Source organism: Lepisma saccharinum, chromosome 7 (genome assembly GCF_977018435.1).
Source record: "Lepisma saccharinum chromosome 7, izLepSacc3.1, whole genome shotgun sequence".
NCBI classification, from domain to species: Eukaryota; Metazoa; Arthropoda; class Insecta; order Zygentoma; family Lepismatidae; genus Lepisma; species Lepisma saccharinum.
The window spans coordinates 46,492,947-46,511,006 of record NC_139235.1 but is presented as its reverse complement, the minus strand read 5'-3'; the positions used below and the strand labels follow the sequence as shown (position 1 = coordinate 46,511,006).

The 18,060-nt window shown below is 37.8% G+C and overlaps 1 protein-coding gene across 1 annotated transcript in view; it reads right to left on the bottom strand.

The window, feature by feature from the left end:
• Positions 1–18,060, bottom strand: part of Pgant2 (polypeptide N-acetylgalactosaminyltransferase 2) — a 521,273-nt gene that overhangs the window by 38,090 nt on the left and 465,123 nt on the right. Inside the window, exons 4-6 of the mRNA XM_083125241.1 lie at positions 11,056–11,123; positions 7,624–7,689; positions 1,714–1,835 (exon numbers count right to left, since the gene is read on the bottom strand). Of these exons, the coding sequence (XP_082981367.1) occupies positions 1,714–1,835; positions 7,624–7,689; positions 11,056–11,123 (256 nt within the window). The remainder of the gene's footprint in view (positions 1–1,713; positions 1,836–7,623; positions 7,690–11,055; positions 11,124–18,060) is intronic.

The following is an 18,060-nucleotide window of genomic DNA, read 5'->3' as shown; positions in this document are numbered from 1 at the left end:
ACAGGTATCTTGACATGTTAGAAAACTGGCTCATGCCACAGTTGGAGACAGACAGTGAAAACATTATCTACCAGTTGGATGGTGCTCCACCCCACTTCCGTCACGATTTCGGTGAATTCTTAAACATCAGACTGTCAAACCAAACTGATGAATCAGTTGTTGTAAAAATGATGATCAACAACTGCTGTCATGGCCTCCATGCTTTCCTGACTCAACTTCATGTGACTTTCTTGTGTGAGATTATGAAGGATTTAGTGTTTGTACCTCCATTATGGAGTGATCTAACAGATCTGCAGGCTCTCATCATCAGTACTTTTGATCGAGTTGATAGGGACATGCTGCATCGTGTTTGGGAAGTACTTGATTATAAAGTTTATGTTTTCAGAATCATGAAGGGAGGGCATATCGAACACTTGTAATGTGTCACAAAACTTGTTGAGTATCTCTACAAAACTGTGAAGTTATTTCATGATACGCTCAATAATACACATGCAGTAACATCTTGAAACTGCTCCAATCATTTGTAGACACCCTGTATAAATAAAACACCAATGCAGACATGGAACTAAAACAAAAACAGAAATCCAACAACTTCAAATTTTCCAGCAATTTTTATGCACATGAAAAAAGTTAGTTTGCCGGCAGTAAACAACCACTGATATATAACAATTTATAGGCATTAACTGACATATGCACACAAATCTAATTTCTATCTCACAATTTCATGAGTTTTATTGGTAGAAGGGAATCACATCAACTTAAATTCAAAAAATGGAAAATAATAAAATATCTCAAAATTTGTTAATATCCCAAGTAACCACAACCGTTGGGCCAACGTCAGTTTTTACGTGGGAAAGGTTGGCTTTACATTGGTTGGCAAATTGATGTTGGGCCAACGGTGGTTGCCAACGCTTGCCCAACCATGGAAAAGTGAGTCAAAATCCGTTTTTAAAACAACTTTCCCATGCTAATACAACTTTCATGCTGTACATTCTAGTGTGAAATAAATGACATGCAACAGTGTTTCTTTTTGAATATTTCAGCCACAGCACATACTGGAAATATAATATATTTTTAATGAAAATAGAAGGTATTTTTAACTTGCAGTCATTCCCCAGTCCTCTATCAGCTGCCATGGATGAAAGATGTGTTGGGAATTTCTTATTGTTTGTCTCTTTAGCTGTAGTAGAACAAGAACAATCTTACAGGTATTATTGTGAAGGTGGTTAAACAATGTTATGTGCAGACTAAATTTGATGGAAGGTAACTAAGGAAACTCTAGAAATTTTTTGTGCTACTACTTAAATGTACAGTGCCTTGAAAACAATGATACCATGTGACTGAGAAAGTGCTGTGTATTTTATTTTTTTGCATAAATAATTTGTACTATTGTTTACATTTGGCCTCACAATAAATTATATATATATATCAGAACACAAACGTATCTATTCTTTAGTTTTCAGTATGTTGGTCCAATGCAAAACCATATGTTGGCCCAACGTTGGAACCACGGCCAAAATTACCATTGCCCATGTTCCACCAACAATTTTCAGTATGGTTGGCCCAACCACTTTTGGTTACTTGGGATGCAGGGAAGTAGAATGAATGGCTCCATTAGCTATTAGCTACTGCACAGCACTGTTAGCAGATCAAGTAGTTACCAATGTCTTTGTTCTGAACTTTCATTCTGCTGCTATCTACAAAGAACATTACCTCTGCTACTCTTTCCAGCAGTGGCTCCAACCAGTGGACATTGCATTCACAATGACTGTCCAGGAAAGTAAGGACTTTGGCTGATGCAGCATCAGCGCCTTTTACTCGAGATCTCATTAGGCCTGAAATCAAATATAATTAAGATGTTAATAATAGAAAAAATATCAGTTATATTTCAAAAGAGTATTATTTTTTTATGAACAACAGATACAATGTGCCACACTCGGTGGTGCAAACTAAAACATGGCTGAGCCAGAACAGTTCTTTTCTTTTAATTCTTTTTTATGTAACATTGCTCTAATAAAACTCTGTTTTTTTATATAAGGCATAACTTACACCACATGCCATCATTTCACTAAGTAATAAAGACCAGTTTTGGCATGTACTTACTTTGATCTCAAGCTTTCACCACATCATGTGGCTTCCTCAGGAGATAGGACAAGTAAGGTAAGTCTCTCTAAGTTTGCCACCTTAAGCAAATTTGTTTAAAAATCATGAAGAAATATTTTTTTCAAAATATAAAAAAGACTTTTGCAATATTAATTTTCAATAGAACAACATATAAATTTGTGAGAAGAAAAACGGTCCCCTTTCTCGAACAATGACCAAATGAAGGGGGGGGGGGGAGTTGCAACTGGCGAAGTTAAGACGCATGTGTTCCCTATCTTCGCCACTTGTGTACAAGCGGTAAACTCAATTGATATTTTAATAACAGTAGAGTCGATGTATTTATTTTCAACTTAACAAAGGCAATATTAATTATACAATATTCATGCATAAAACCAGTACAGATTGTAACTGAGAGAGTTAAACATTAAATTAAAAAGAAATTAAAAACAAGCACAATTTTAGTGCAAGACAATTTCACTTCACACTGGGAAGTATCAATTTTCGCACTCTGGACAAACGAAAATACATTTATAATTTTTCGTTAATCCTACACATTCTTCGTGAATGTAACAATGACATAAACTGCAGCATCTCATATCTAGGACACAATCTTCTTTGCAAAGGAAACAATAACAGCTGTCTGTAGATTTGCCTTCTCCAGGATTCTTTTTTGGATAAGGACGGGTTGTGTTTTTAGGTCTTACACATTTTGGGGATTGATGTGGCTGTTGGGTAACCAAGTGTGTTGGAACAGGAAGGACCAGGATCTGATGGACTGGAGAACAAACTTTTCTGAATTTGCACAGTGCAGCTGTTAATTGGTGGACGGTTCCTCTTCAGGAGTCTATTTTTGGGAGTCTATCTTACATGTTGTACACCCTTTAAGTTTTGGTGGCCCTCAACTTTGAAAATCTGCATGCAAAATAATGAATTCTTGTTTTTTTTAAAATAGAGCAAGTTTCACTGTCATAGCATCAGTTCTTAAGTTCGCCATGACGCATGATACAGTGGCAAACTTAAGAACACGTGCAGCTTTTATTAAGCACATCAGAAACTACAACATAACAATTATACATTTAATTAACAATACCCCTAGAAAGTACACAACATAGGCTTTGAAATGATATATTACACTCTCTAAATGCAATAGTTATTCTGTTGTATCAAACGGATACTTACGGAGTAAATGTTATATCAGCACTAACAGAATATGGCATCTATCTCCAAGTAAGCATACATTAACGGAAATCGACCTTGAGTGTTCAACATAGTTTCCAAGGCACCATGCACCTGGCAGAAGTAGCTTCTGCCATTTGTCAGCTAAATATAGAATCTGTCGGGTGGCGAACTTTGGGACAGTGGCGAACTTATGGCTACCTACCTTATAGTAAATATTTAAAACATGGGAAGGTAAGTTAAAGGTTAAAAATGGTAAAAAGATAAAAAGAGGATACAAGGAAAAGACAAAGCAGTACCCTGTCACTCCTTCCTACTCAGCCAGCCACAGTTGGAGTAGGAAGGAGTGACAGAGCACTGCTTTGTCTTTTACCTTTTATCGTCATTTTATCTTTTTTTAACCTTCAACTTACCTTCCCATGTCTTAAATACTTGTCCTATCTCCTGAGGAAGCCACATGATGAGGTGAAAGCTTGAGAATAAAGTAAGTACATGCCAAAACTGGTCTGTTTTTTTATGTTAGATGTCTTGAAGTGTTGTAATATAGAACAAACTCATCAAAAACTTTATTAGGAGCAAGGATCAATATCCACTCTTTTTGATAATTACGTGTCAGTGGTAAACACTTCATATTGCCTGGGGTATCATGCACTAACTATGTCTGGGCAGGTATCACCAAACTGTCAATCACAGGCTACAGGTAGCTTGCTGGGTCATTTCCTGTAGCTCGCAAGGGGTTGACTACAATACACTGTTGGGAGTTACCATCCCTTCACTTCGAGCAATGTGTACAATACACTGCACAGTTAAATACTGTATTTACTCATGTATAATGTGCACTTTTTTCTAAAACTTTTGCTCCCAAAAACTGTGGTGCGTATTATGCATGGAATTCGGACAGTCAACATGAAACCGTACAGGGTCGTTCCATGATTTTGGGACACTTGCATTGATTTTGCATGTTTACGGAACCCTATCAAGTAATACAACCTCTGACAATAAAGTTCGGTGAATGATCCTGAATATCGAAAGTAGACGAATTCTTAATGAAACCTACCTTTCTGTCCTTCGAAGTAGTCCCCTCCCATGGCTTTGCACCGTTGAGAACGGCTGTACATGTCCTGCAAACTTTTAGAAAAGTCTTCTTTCGGGATGGTGTTCAAGACCCTCGTCACGTTCAGTTAGATGTCTGGAATATCCCCAAATCTCTGACCTTTCAAAGGGATTTCGAGGTGTGGGAAGAGAAAGAAATCTGGAGGATTCAGATCCAAATTTCTTGCAATGCATTGCTACAGAGGATGAGAGCTGGTGTGTGAGGTACGACCCTGAAATGATACGCCAAAGAATGGAATGGCGTTCTCCAGCATCACCCAGTCGGAAGAAGGCCAAGGCGGAAAAATTGTTGTTCCCTCCGGCAGGAATTCCTTGTGGATCATGCCATCACTGTCAAATAAAGTGATAAGCATCGTCTTGATGCGTGATTTTTACGCCTTGACCTTCTTCCGACTGGGTGATGCAGGACAGTAAGGTAGGATTCATTAAGAATTCATCTACTTTAGATATTCAGGATCATTCACCGAACTTTATTGTCAGAGGTTGTATATCGTTGTAAAGCTTAAATCCTGCAGTTTCTGAATATGGCAACAGTATTCCATTCAAGATAACGACACTAATGTGAAATGCGGTTGAAATAAGTTCGTCACAAAATGAAGGAACGTTCAGATTTCTATGGTGCTTTGGATGAAAGAAAACAATAATTAAAATGTATTACTGGCCAAATAATAATATATATATGGAGTGTGTAAATTCCTTAATGGAAGAAATGTTGTGCTGCTAATTGCTAGTTTGAAGGTCCTGAATGTGCCTCATATAAATGTTACATTAGTCACAGAAAAGTATATATTTTGAAGTTCTTTTAGAAAAAAAAAGAATGAATGAGCAAAACTACATATAAAATTTGAAGGCAATTTCACACGATTTTTCACTTTGTAATGTAATGTTCTGCGACACCAAGAAAAGCAGTGCAACTCTGGCAGAATTCGAGCATGCACCTTCCGTCACATGGGATGCATGTCAGCAGTATTTGTTGGGTGAGAAATAATAGAAAATAACTTCCTGGGTACTGCAAATCCATAATGTAATTTTGATCTCCCTTTCTACTATTACAGAATAAATATGGTGGTTAAAGAGTGAAAGCTTTGGGATGCTAAACACAGCGGAGGGAGAAGGGAGAGGTGGCAAGGTGGCTTGGGTTGGAGACTCTGTATCGTTTACACAAGAGGATATTCTCCTCTTGGTCCACTCATTGAATAGGTATGATGTTATTCACTCTTAATCAGCATATCAAGAGCTTTGCGACCTACAACTAAGGAATCATTTCTTGAAACTGGATTGTACTGCACATTATATATGAGATATATTTTTTGTAACTTTTTATCCATCAAAAAACAGGGTGCGCATTATACACGCGTAAATACGCTAAATTGCAGCCTGCAGTCATGGATTTTTCTAATGAACTTTGTTAACCATATCCTCAAATTAAAATTCTCTCTGGTTACAGGATTACACAATCTTGCTGGGAATAACTGAAAAGCTGAACAAACACAATTGCCAACTGCATGGAAAGGTTAAGGACTTGATTTCCAACGTGCAGGCATTTTCAACTGATGTGAAATGCTTAATACTTTCCCTGTCAGAAAGACAATCTGGAGAAACAGTGGCCATACAGGCTTACCATACTAAACACCATGTTGCAAATTTTCAAGTGTGAGAGAGCAATTTCAGAAACTTTTTCAGAAAAATTGAGCTCTTGGTGCAGGCCATCGCATTGTCTTTTATGGGCACGTTGTGCAATATTTTGAAAACCTGCACTGGAAATGGAGCTCATATCTTTCCAAAGTGATTTGTTCCATCAATGGTGAGGTGTCTTTGCCAAACATAAGGGTGATTGAAAGGAAGTTCAGAAACAGACCGACAGATGACCATCTTGACAACTGCATTCGAATTAGTGTGACAACCTATTTGCCCAACCTGACAAAAATTGTAGATGAAAGTGAATGTCATCCTTCTCATTAATATGTTAGGAAGCAAGGTGACTGACTGATAATGAATAGATGGCCAATTTTCTGATTTTACTACGTTTGGTGCAAAAAGTATTTACATGTCTTCAACTCCCTTTACTAAATGACTCTCTCCATAGGTTATAGAGAAATTTGAAAAAAAAAAAAAAAATATTTTGATTGTACATCTCAAATTTTCATAAACCTAGAAATAATTATAAAAAATTCAATCCCTACTTGGTAGCTTACCAGGTATTTTCAAACGTATCTCAATGACTCAAGAGAGTTTGGAGACATCTGGTCTAGAGGGTTTGTGGTCAGCTGGTGAGTCAAGCAACCAATGCACTTACAATAGCTATTCCAATGAATAGTAGCAAATATTACATAAAAGTTGGTATATATGAATAAAAGAAAGGAGGACCAAAAGGGCTAAATAAAAAGCAAAGAAGGAGAAATGAAACACTCACCAGACAGTTCCATCTTTCTCCTAACTCTGAGGATGCAGCGATAGAGTCGGCAAAAATTCAATTTTTTTCACTGTTTGGTGAGTGTTTCCTTTCTACTTCTTTGCTTTATATATATATATATATATATATATATGTGTGTGGGGGGGGGGGGAGTGTGTAAAATTTTGGAGCCTGCACTACCCTACTCTAAAACTAAGTGTTCGCCACTGATACCTATTTATATTGAAGCATGTAATAACAACTTATCTTTAGTTTCTCAGCTTTATTCAAAGAAAAATCTGCATTTCAAAATTAAGATTTCTTGATAAAAGCAAATGGAAAACATTTTAAATTAATTTTTATTAATTTCACTTACTGATAAAAGTATCCAATATTTTTTTTTAAAAAAAATTGCCATTTTCATTCATGGCTAGTAAATTCAAAGCAAGGAATCCTGCCCCAAACTCTAGGGATGAAATAATAATTGAGTAACAATTGAAGGGCTCGGTTGTAAATCATGGTAAGTGACATTTTGGTCATTTCTGAATTCATTAAAAAAAAAAAAAAAGTTATTAGAAGCTATACTGTACGTAAATTGTTTTCATGTTGTGTTTGCCAATTTCACAAGGCTTCACTGAGCCCAATGCAAATTGTATGACATGCCATGGTGAGATGCAAGGTGTGGTGGTTATGCTCCAGTAGAACAGTATAGCAGGGTTGAAGGAAGGTTGAAGGATGTCACATTTTACTTTGTAACTCACTCAAAATTACCAAATGTCACTTACCATGTTTTACATCCGAACCCTTCAAATAGTCTATTTATATTTTTACATAATTACCTTCTCTCTTATCATTCCTGATGACTTTAACTTTTTGTATCTTGGCTAATTCCTGTCCATCAGAAGCTGAAAATGAATGGTGAAATAACTATTTACAGTAAATATTTAACAAGAAAGAATATCACATCCAAACAAAAAGTAACAGTTAAATAAAATATGTATATAGATAAAATAATTCTGAATAGGAGTTGACATGCGTTAAAGTTTAATTATAAAATGTGAAAAACTGTTACTTTTCTCCCAAGAAAGTACAGCTGTAACTCGTTTACTTTTAGAAGTGTTTGGAAAATTACTGTTAAGTAACAATTTATTATAATTTGTTCAAACCCAAAAATAAGCCAGTCAAGAATATGATAGGGGCAGATAACTTAAAGCATATTTAAAACAAATTAGTTAATTTTAGAGTTTGAAGTGGCATGGCGTTCTTGGTTGGGCTTTTATCAGCTTTTTTCCCCAAAGTGTTTCAAATTAATGAATATACATTACTTGGTTGCATTTTCCTTGTGCCATAGCTTTCATGTTATCTCTCTACTCTAAAGAGCCGCTCATATCTAAATTTAAAATATAATTTTCGACATGTAATTCATAGCTACACATAAGCAGTAGTTGCATAATGTTGGTTTTTTTGAATGGATGTTTTTTTTCTACGTGTTATCTTCATATTTCACTAGGCTTATAGCTAGAGTAGTTTTGTATATATTTAGTAAAGATAATCTAATAGTATAATATTTTCAATGTTTTAATTTGACACATGAACATGTCAGGAGCGGCTAGCTAGGCTATCTGCGAAGCCTGAAGCCTAGAGAGTAAGGCAAAGAATAACAAATTATTACAAATTGTGAATAAATTTACTCATTTCAATAAAATAATGTCGATTCTGAAGTTGGCAATCTGAATTCTTAGAAGTTGGCAATCTGAAATCTTAAGACTTTGGCAACCTGAATTATCTTCCTCCATAGACTAGAACCACATCATAGTGAGCTAGTCCAGGTTCTGGACCCATCATACACCACTGGAACATGCACACTAACCCCCCCTCCTAAAAATAGAAGATAAAGAAAAATATTGCTACATCTTTTAATACCTTATCAAATGTACGCTCAATGATACTGTTTTCACCTTGAACCATATACAAACATCGAAAATCTAGCATCAAACTCCTTTACATTTGTATTAAGTATAAAATATTTGTATTCTGGCTTTCAGACATATCATATAATTTGACTTAATGGCCGCTAAATCTGGTCATGGAGCAAGTCGTGATGTATTTTGGCTACCTAGTGTAGTGGTTCTCAGCTGTTGTGAGACCACAGCATGGTAAATTCATCTCATAAAGTGTGTGTCCTGCTCAAAACATTTACCCCTTTCTATTTTTTTAAACTTTATTCATTATTATGCACTCTTGAAATTAAATATTAATTAATAACTTTTGGTATATGTCTAGGCTTGTTGACAAATAAAATGGGTTTAAAATAGTTGGCAACCACTGGATCTAATGGACTCTTGCGGCCTGCTACAATTTATGCCAGGCAGTTGAGAAACACTGCTTTAGTGGATAGTGACCCTAAAACTGAGGATGAAACCACTGAAACTGAAATAGATTGGCCACAAATGGTACAAAAAAGGACATTTAAAAAAATCTGTCTTTCTCTCAGTAAAATTTTGTTTGCTAATTTGGGATTGGACCTACAGCTTTAAATGGAACCCGAGCCACTGTGCCTCCATTGGGAATTGAACATAAAACTTCTTGATTACAAGGTGACAACATCACCTTATGTCATCAGGGAGGCTCATTCTATTTTCTTTTTTTTTTCACCAGTACTCGCAATTATGATTTATGAGTAACTTTGGGCTCTAAATCTCCCTTGTAGTAGCATACTGAACGTAAGTATCAAATGGAGTGTATAAGCATGTAGTTCTGCATACGTATTATGAATAGCAAAGTTTTTGATTGTCCTGAAACATCTATTGTTTAATATTAACATTTGGTTAACTTTTTTTATGACATCAATGGTACGAACACGTGAAAGTTTGTTTTAAGTTCATTTTATACTCAATAGGCTAATCAGGACTGGGTCTACAGTTTTAAAATGGAAACCGAATCATTGGATTGGATTGATTTGGTGTTTTAAGTCCACTTGATGAACAGTAAGGCTAATCGGGACTGGACCTACAGTTTAAAGTAGGATCCGAACCACTATGTGCCTCCACCGGGTATCGAACCCGGGACCCCTTGATCACAAGGCAACGACGGGAAACCGAATCACTATGCAATATGATGATGATGACTATTTGTTGTTTGAAGTTCACTTTATGCACAGAAAGGCTAATTGGGACTGGACCTACAGTTTAAAGTGGGATCCGAACCAGTATGCCTCCGCCGGGTATCGAATCCGGCAACCCTTCATTACAAGGCGACGACGTTACCACTACGACGCCATCGTTGAGGCCCCCACTATGCAATATGTCTGCAGTGAGAATCAAAACTGGTACCCCTTGATTACAAGACCACACTGTTAGCGCTACTGTCATGTGAACATACACAATCTCACGTACGGCAAAAACAAATCAGTAACTTTTGATTGATTCACTGATTTGCTTTTATTTTACTTCGTTTTTTGTGCGACTTTTGGCTAATTTGCGAAGATGGAGATGAGTGATGATATGATGAAATTGATGAATGGACACTCACAAGCATCCATGCCCAGGCCGGGATTCGAAACCGGGCGTCGTAGCGCTGTGTGTTAAAGACTTCGCCACGGAGGCAAAAAAATTAGTAATTAGAAGAATGGCAAATGTGTGTCTTATCGCTGCTACATCATGCAAAATTATTTAGCTAGATCCAAAATATGTCATTATTACGAACCTCTGAACTCTTAAATGACACTGCAAGTGAAATACGTAAGGTAAAAGGTAAAGTTCCCCGTGCATAGCACCGTGCGATGAAGGCACATTTAGGAGATGTGGGGGTAGGGTCCCAAACATTCTCGATCTCTGCCATTTTGGAGGTGATGTGATCAACACCACGCTCCGTCCGCCTTCACCCACCAAGGTTGCTCCCAGGTACCCGTTGATTTGAGGCTGGGTGAGCCCCAGAGCCACTTAATGCGGAGACAAGGCCGGAAAACTTCCGCACCCAGGCTTCCCGCGTGGCAGTCAAGATTCCCCACCAACTAGACCACCGCGGATCTTCGTAAGTAAAATAGGTTAGCCGCAATATCGAAAAAAAAAAAAAATTCAAATAGCCGGTTTTATCGGGAAAAATATTCATTCAAAAAACATCCTTTTTTGCAATTCTAGTTAATATATTATTAAAGATGTCCATTAACAAATTATTGAAAATCTATTTTATGGATTATGTAGCAATTACAATAAAAAATAATTTACACTTTTCCTATTCAAATAATAACAACACAACTGCACACTACTTACGATCATCACTGAAATCATCTACTAGAATAATTTCCTTGATAAGATGTTCTGGACTTCGATTCAGTACACTGCAAATAAAACAAAAGAATTGGTTAGATATTATAGTATACTTATTGTTTCCAGCTAAAAATTAGCATATAAAAGAAAGATTATGTTAAATACAGGGTGACTATATTTCTGTGAGGCTCAACAAAACATCCAATCCAGGACGGATGCTTACCGAAAGGAACACTGGTAATTAGCAATTTATATGTTGTCTTTTTTACTCTTTCATTAAAACATATAACAATAAATGTTTTTTAAAACAAATACATTTTTATTGGACATGGAAAATAGTAACCTACATTTTTCGTTTCTTACTTTTTGCTACGTATTTTTTTTATGAAAAATAAACAATAATATTTAACATTGAAATGTAGAAAATCGTAAGAGAATTCTGTGAAACTGTATCGAAATATTTTCCTTTACTTCACTAGACAATTTCGACTTCTTGTTATCCCATCTACTCAGTATTTCTAGGCAATTTCTCTCATAGCATCAAGATTTTAAAAATATAGTATTTCTTTCGAGCATCAACCGTGGCAAGTGTATTTCCCAAAGTTTGGTTACCTCAAATTTTCCTTTCAAACGTAACTAATCATTTTTCTTATTTTACGTCACTTTTCTGCTTGTCTAGGCTAATCGCGACGATGGGGATGAGTGATGATTGGATAGGAGATAAGGGACACGCACAAAGGAACACAAATGTCAACGCCAGGATTCGAATCTGAGACCGTCAGTGGTGAAGTCGCTAGTTAAGCACATTACGCGCACCGCCACGCAGGTGTGTCGATCGCCTTCTCTCGAATGAGAATCCGGAATAGCACTCTCAGGCCAGGAAGCTGTCACAAGAGCTATAAAAAGTAAAGTAAAGTGCTCCCCTGTGCTTTGCACCACGCCATGAAGGCGTATAGGGGGTGTGGGGTTAGGGCCCCACACTTCCTTGATCTCGGCCGAGCTAGGAGTGATGGGATCAGCACCACGCCCCTGGCCGCCTTTACCCACCAGTTTCCTCCAGGTACCCACTTTATACGACGCTGGGTAAGTGCCGGAGCCGCTTGAACAGGTTGAAAAAGTCCCGGTTCTCCTCCGTCGGGGATCGAACCCGGGTCTCTCGCATGGCAGTCAGCTATAAAGACAATTATATTGGTGTGGTCACAATCACAACATTTTCGACTAGCCTAAGGATTCTATTATCAAATTATACCCCATGTAATGCCTTCAGACAGCTGAGCGTTTCGTTCCTTAAAACTCCAAAAAGTAGTCTACAGAGTTTTGAAAATATCAACATAAGTTGGGGAGCTTGAAACATGCGGAAAATAGGTCTTTCGTGCACTTCAAACGTCGTACAGTCACGCTCATAGATGTGTGGGCATAAATTAACCATCATTATTTGTAAACACTTCAATTTTACTTCATATAAGCTTATGTGTAGTGAATTTGCACTGGTTATGCTTGAGAGGGTAACTTTAAACTTGCTGAAGGTTTTGTTTCAATGATATTGCACATTCCCCATGCTCGGCCCGAAGAACGAAGGAACCATTATCTGACTTATCCGCCAAAAAGAAATATACAGGAATCTAGCACGAACTTCAGTGATTCCTGACTATGCACTTTGAACCTAACATCGTTTTTACAATAAAAACTAGAGCGTGCAGAAAGTTTGAAATGGCGCTTGTACATACAGGGTGGTCCAAACAAAACTATACCCAACGACGCGAAGAGTGTTAGTATGTTCGATCAAGTACATCTGTAACTTACACGTTAAAACTTGCGCAAATGCGGTCAAGAGTGCTACACGCTCCATTTCCCAGACCACATGTTGAAAGTGGCCTTGTCCGAATTGAGGCGCAACATGTCGGTTATTCTTAGAATGTTTTGGAATGTAGCTTGAAGCTACTGGTGTGTAATATCGCGACTGCAGCTGAGATTTTGAAACTCTTGACAAACTTTAAAGAATAAACCAAAACACGTAACTCAAGAAGTCTCTGACAACTACTACAAAAACATTCTGATGACTAAAAAACTAACTTATTACCACCTTTGTTTTGGGTATAATATTATTTGGATCACCCTGTACATACACTCGAACTGAGCAGCAATAGCGCAATGCTTGAGATTGACAGTACAGATCACGATTTGCTAAATAACTCGAGAAAGTTTTTTGGGGGGTGGGGATGGAGATGGGGGGGCGAGACGAACGTCACGATATAATATTTCAGATATTTCTCCACCTCGCCATATTGATTTTCATATTTTTAGATTTTTAGACGTTTGGAACCAATGAACCATGACAGTATTGTACTTCTAAATCAAGCATACTTCACGAAAATTACGAAGATTTCAGCTCATGATATACTGGTACAACTGAATAGTGGCATGTCCAGGGAGAGATTTATGGCGAGTCGCATAACCCCTTTACCTCACACATCGTAAAAATCCAGATGCGTGAATAGATGGGGAAATATAGCATTGTCAAACTACGGGGAATAGGTGATATCTCACCTTAAGAAATTCCCAGGCACGACATTGCAAAATAAGTTGTATAATGAAATAGGCGAGACGAAAAAAACTGCCTGACCCTAAAACGCTATTTTTATGACGTGAATCTTGCTCTATTCTTGGAACAATGTCTCCCTTCCCCGTACATAGAAGTGAAATCCCTGATAGAATCTTCGCTGTGAAACTGGAACACGCGAACCCCTCACTAATCACCTAATGACGGGATACGCTATTAGGCTATCAAAAGCATGTCCATCTCGCATTATCTCAAGAAAAGTAGTCATCAGTGAACACTTACAACCTTCAATGAGAAATTAATATCACGTTACAGTTCATGGAACAGATCTTAAAAACGATACTTTTGACAAGTAGATGACTTAAGTATGCTTCCCCTCAGGCGGTACCAACTACACTTCCTACTTGTACTTATTATTGGTCCATTTCACGTCATTTCAACCAAATTTCAATTAATTTGTCGCTTAATCATTATTAAAAATATTAAGAAATTCAACACTTATTTCTATATCCTCCAAGTGTTCAAAACCGACATTGTATATTTTTCAGGCTTGCGTTTGATATGGCGGCAATTTTCAGCAAAACTGTGATTTTACCATTTTTCAGACCTTTCTGAAAATCGCTGTAACTTCAGTTTTATAATTCCAAATGTATTGACTGAAAAATCTTTCTCTTTATTACTATTTATTGTTGTTATTACTATTGTTCTCAGATTAGTAGTTTCCGTGCTATCCTTTATTGAATCTGACAGATATCTTTTTCGTAACTTCTCATTTTTGGGGCACAAAGTAACCACGAAGGGGGCAAAATACCTTAACCATATTTCTTGTTTAGTGAGCGGTGCCAGGCAAGTCCGAAAAAACCGAATACAATGAAGGTTATAGAAATTGTGGGACACAGAAATGTAAATTAAATTAACGATTTTACCCAACTATGAGTATTCAATAAATATGCCACGTTCCTGCATCAAAATACAAGAAAAAGTGCACATTTCTGATATGTTGTAAGTACGTAGAGGCCGATTTTAAAGGGGGAAAATTTTCTCTAATAAAAAGGGGAAAATTCTTGCCAAAAAAGAAATGAAAAAGGACTATAGTTTATTTTTGCACCACTAAAAATATTATTTTCAAGCAAAGGACAATATATATCATTCATATATAAAAAGGGATACATTAAACTTCGTATGTAGTAAAGTAAAAAATGCAAGAAATTGAATGTATCCCTTTCTATATATGAATGGTTTATATTGTGCTTTCATTTAAGATAATATTTTTAGTGGAGTGCAAAAATGAACTATGGTCCTTCATCATTTCCTTTTTCTGAAGGTTCTACAGCGAATAATCTTACCATCCCTTTCGATGAAATCTTCCTTGCAACAGCTTACCGCATTCCATAGCTTGCTGCCACTTGTACCTGGTTTCGCCATTTCACTGACACTCAATATTGTCGTCGCTGTCACACAGTAAATTTAAAACTATTCTAAAAAAACTTCACAATAAGAGTCTAAATCTAGGATATAACTACACTTTCAACTGAACAAAGCGTTTGGTACTGCTTAAGCCCAGATCGCATTGTTACAACAATCGCTGCAACGTACTCCCAACACTCATGGAGGGAAGATAAGGTAGAAGGCGCTTGTTCTTTCTTTCCTCTAAGCTGCACAAAATATGCAATTGTTGAATGTTTTGTTTAGGGAAACAACAGTCGTAAAAAATATTTGATATCTTGCCAATAAAGGGAACAAGGAAGACGTTTTTTTAAAAAGGAAAAAAAGGGAATCTGGGCTGAAAAACTAGTCAGTAAAGGGACCAGGAGGGAAAATGTCTTTTAAAAAGGGAATATAGGGGGGGAAAGGGAAGTCAAAACAATGGAATCTTGTTGGTGGAAGATAACTATCAACACTGTTGTTATTTATTCCAGGATTCGTGATGTCGACAAGAGTGGCGGCTTAATACATTAACATACGGACTCAAAGTGGCATTTGCCATTTCCGACCGTTTAATTTGGAATATCGACTCTTCCTCTTTTCTCTTCCTTCCTCAATTCGTTTCTCTCTCCGAATCTTATCTTCTTTCTTTTTCTGTTCGTATTGTATGATATTTAGATTAACTAGATCAGGTTTGTGCATCTTGCTTGCACTTGTGAATGGCAGCGAGCGCTCCGTGCTGTGTGAACTTCCCGCCTGTACTCTGCACCTCGAGTCCAGAAAGCAGGAAGGGGGGAGGGGGTCGCTTCATTTGAGAAGAGAAAATTACTGCGCCTTCCTTTTCACGGAACTGTTTCTTTTGCCATCAGTACATTGCCACACTGCATTGTTACTCACAAATCAGATGACGAAAGCTTCCCCACTGCATGAGTGCGACCGACGAAGCCTCCTGCTTCACTCACTCCCTCCTTTCAATGCTTTTTACGTCACTGTACAGCTGACCGCTCTGTGGTCCATACATGCATAAGAGTTTGTTGAGTTTTGTTATAAGTCCACTTTATGCAAAGAAAGGTTAACCGGGACTGGATATACAGTTTAAAGTGCCTCCGCCGGTTATCGAAACTGTCCTCCACAATGGCCGAAAACGTGAATTATGGAGCTCCTACCTCCACACCTCCCCCATAAACCCCTAGGATGTAATGTTCAGGGAAATGTTTTTATAGGAAACTTAAAACCCGCCGAAATGAAGGCGTAAATACGCCACTGAATAGAATAAAAAGACGTTGCGCCATAATGAACTGATATGTATGGCAACCAGCTTTGGAGCAAACCGGGGGCCCACACCACGTGACAATTTGGAGCGTATCAAAAGGGCCAGACTGCATGACAGCACGCGCACATGCGCAGGTTTGGCTGGCCATTCTGCGAAACTATGTACACAGGCAATTTCTCTTGGATAATTCCAGCATTACTAACCTGTGAAAACAAAGCACCGGCAGTGTTCTGTGACTCCATTAGCAGTAGCAAGAAATTGGGCTCTTATTTATTAGCTATGAACGGGGACTAATGTCTACGAACGGTGTGTGTGTGTTATATTAGAACATACTAAAAGAATACTGGAAAACTAACGAAGCGCCATAGTCTAATTGAATATAGAACGCGTTAAGAAGTCGTGTGAAGTAAGAGCGGCTACAGACAACTTTTGCATCGTGGAATTATCAAGTCAATAGCGGATTTTCTCTGGGATAAAATCACTGGCGTACGCAGAGGGGAGCTGATGGGGCTACAAGCTTTTCCGAAATTTTGACAAAGTCAAAAGTTTGAAATGCAAGCAGTAAATAACTTGGTGAAAAACCAGTGGTAAATACAAATGCTCATTCAGTTGCGGGGAGGGGGGCACAAGGCTTTTCGCTTAAAACGCTCAATTTGGTGAGTTCAGTTGATTTTCAACAATCGCAGGTGGATTTCCCATGCCTCAAATTCGAACATTGCGTGTTTCCAGAAAGGTGAAATGTAGCCTCGTCCGTGAACCGTCCGTTTACCAAAAAACTTATCGCTCTCACTAATCAGTTCATAAATGTTCATGAAGAACAAATGTCGGAGATAGTTCGTCGTGGGTTTGAGAGCCTGAAGCGGGATTATGCGGTGCTGTTTGCAGTGAAGACGTCTCCTTAACAATACGCCACGCTGTTCTTTGTGGGATACCCAGTTGCCTTCAAGCTGTGGCAACGGAATCTTTCGGGCTCCGCATTTACCATTCTTGTAATTGTTACACGTTGTCCTCTGAAAGTGAGGGTCGGCCACTGCTTCACTTGGACAGTTTCCGAATGCATTGAAACGGCAATGTTAAGATTTTTTTAAAAAAAATAACACAGTATCAGTAATAAGTTCATAATGAATACATACTGATTTGGTTCATTTTACTTCGCTTTTCTGCGACTTTTGGCTAATCGCGAAGATGACGATGAGTAATGATATGATGAAATTGACGAAGACAGTAACGAAGTCCCTGCGTATGTTGGGATTCTAACCCGAGACCTCTGGAGTCGTAGCATGATGCAGTAACCACTCAGCCGCGGAGATCGGATACATAAGGTAACCAAATAAGATACAGGTTCCTAATACAGTAAAATCTCGTTAATCCGGACCCAGATAAGCCGGACTTCGATTAATCCGGACAGGGAAAAGGAAACAAAATATCAGAATGCAAGGTTTAAATGTGGCTAGAAGTCAACAAGAGAACTTCCCAAAGAAAAGACAGTCAACCACTGATGAAATTCTGTTTCCCGCAGACTTTGTACTCTACTGTATAGTGTATTTAGGCATATGCCCTTTAAATACACCATAATAAACATGTTTTGTTCCTATAAACGGAGTTTTAATGCACTTCCTACTGTTCTTTTAGGTTATTTCAGTTAATCCAGACTTTCGTTAAACCGGTCAAGTTATCCCCCCAATTAATCCGGATTAACGAGGTTTTACTGAAATAGACACGGGGCTAACATCTACAGTATAGTCTGCCA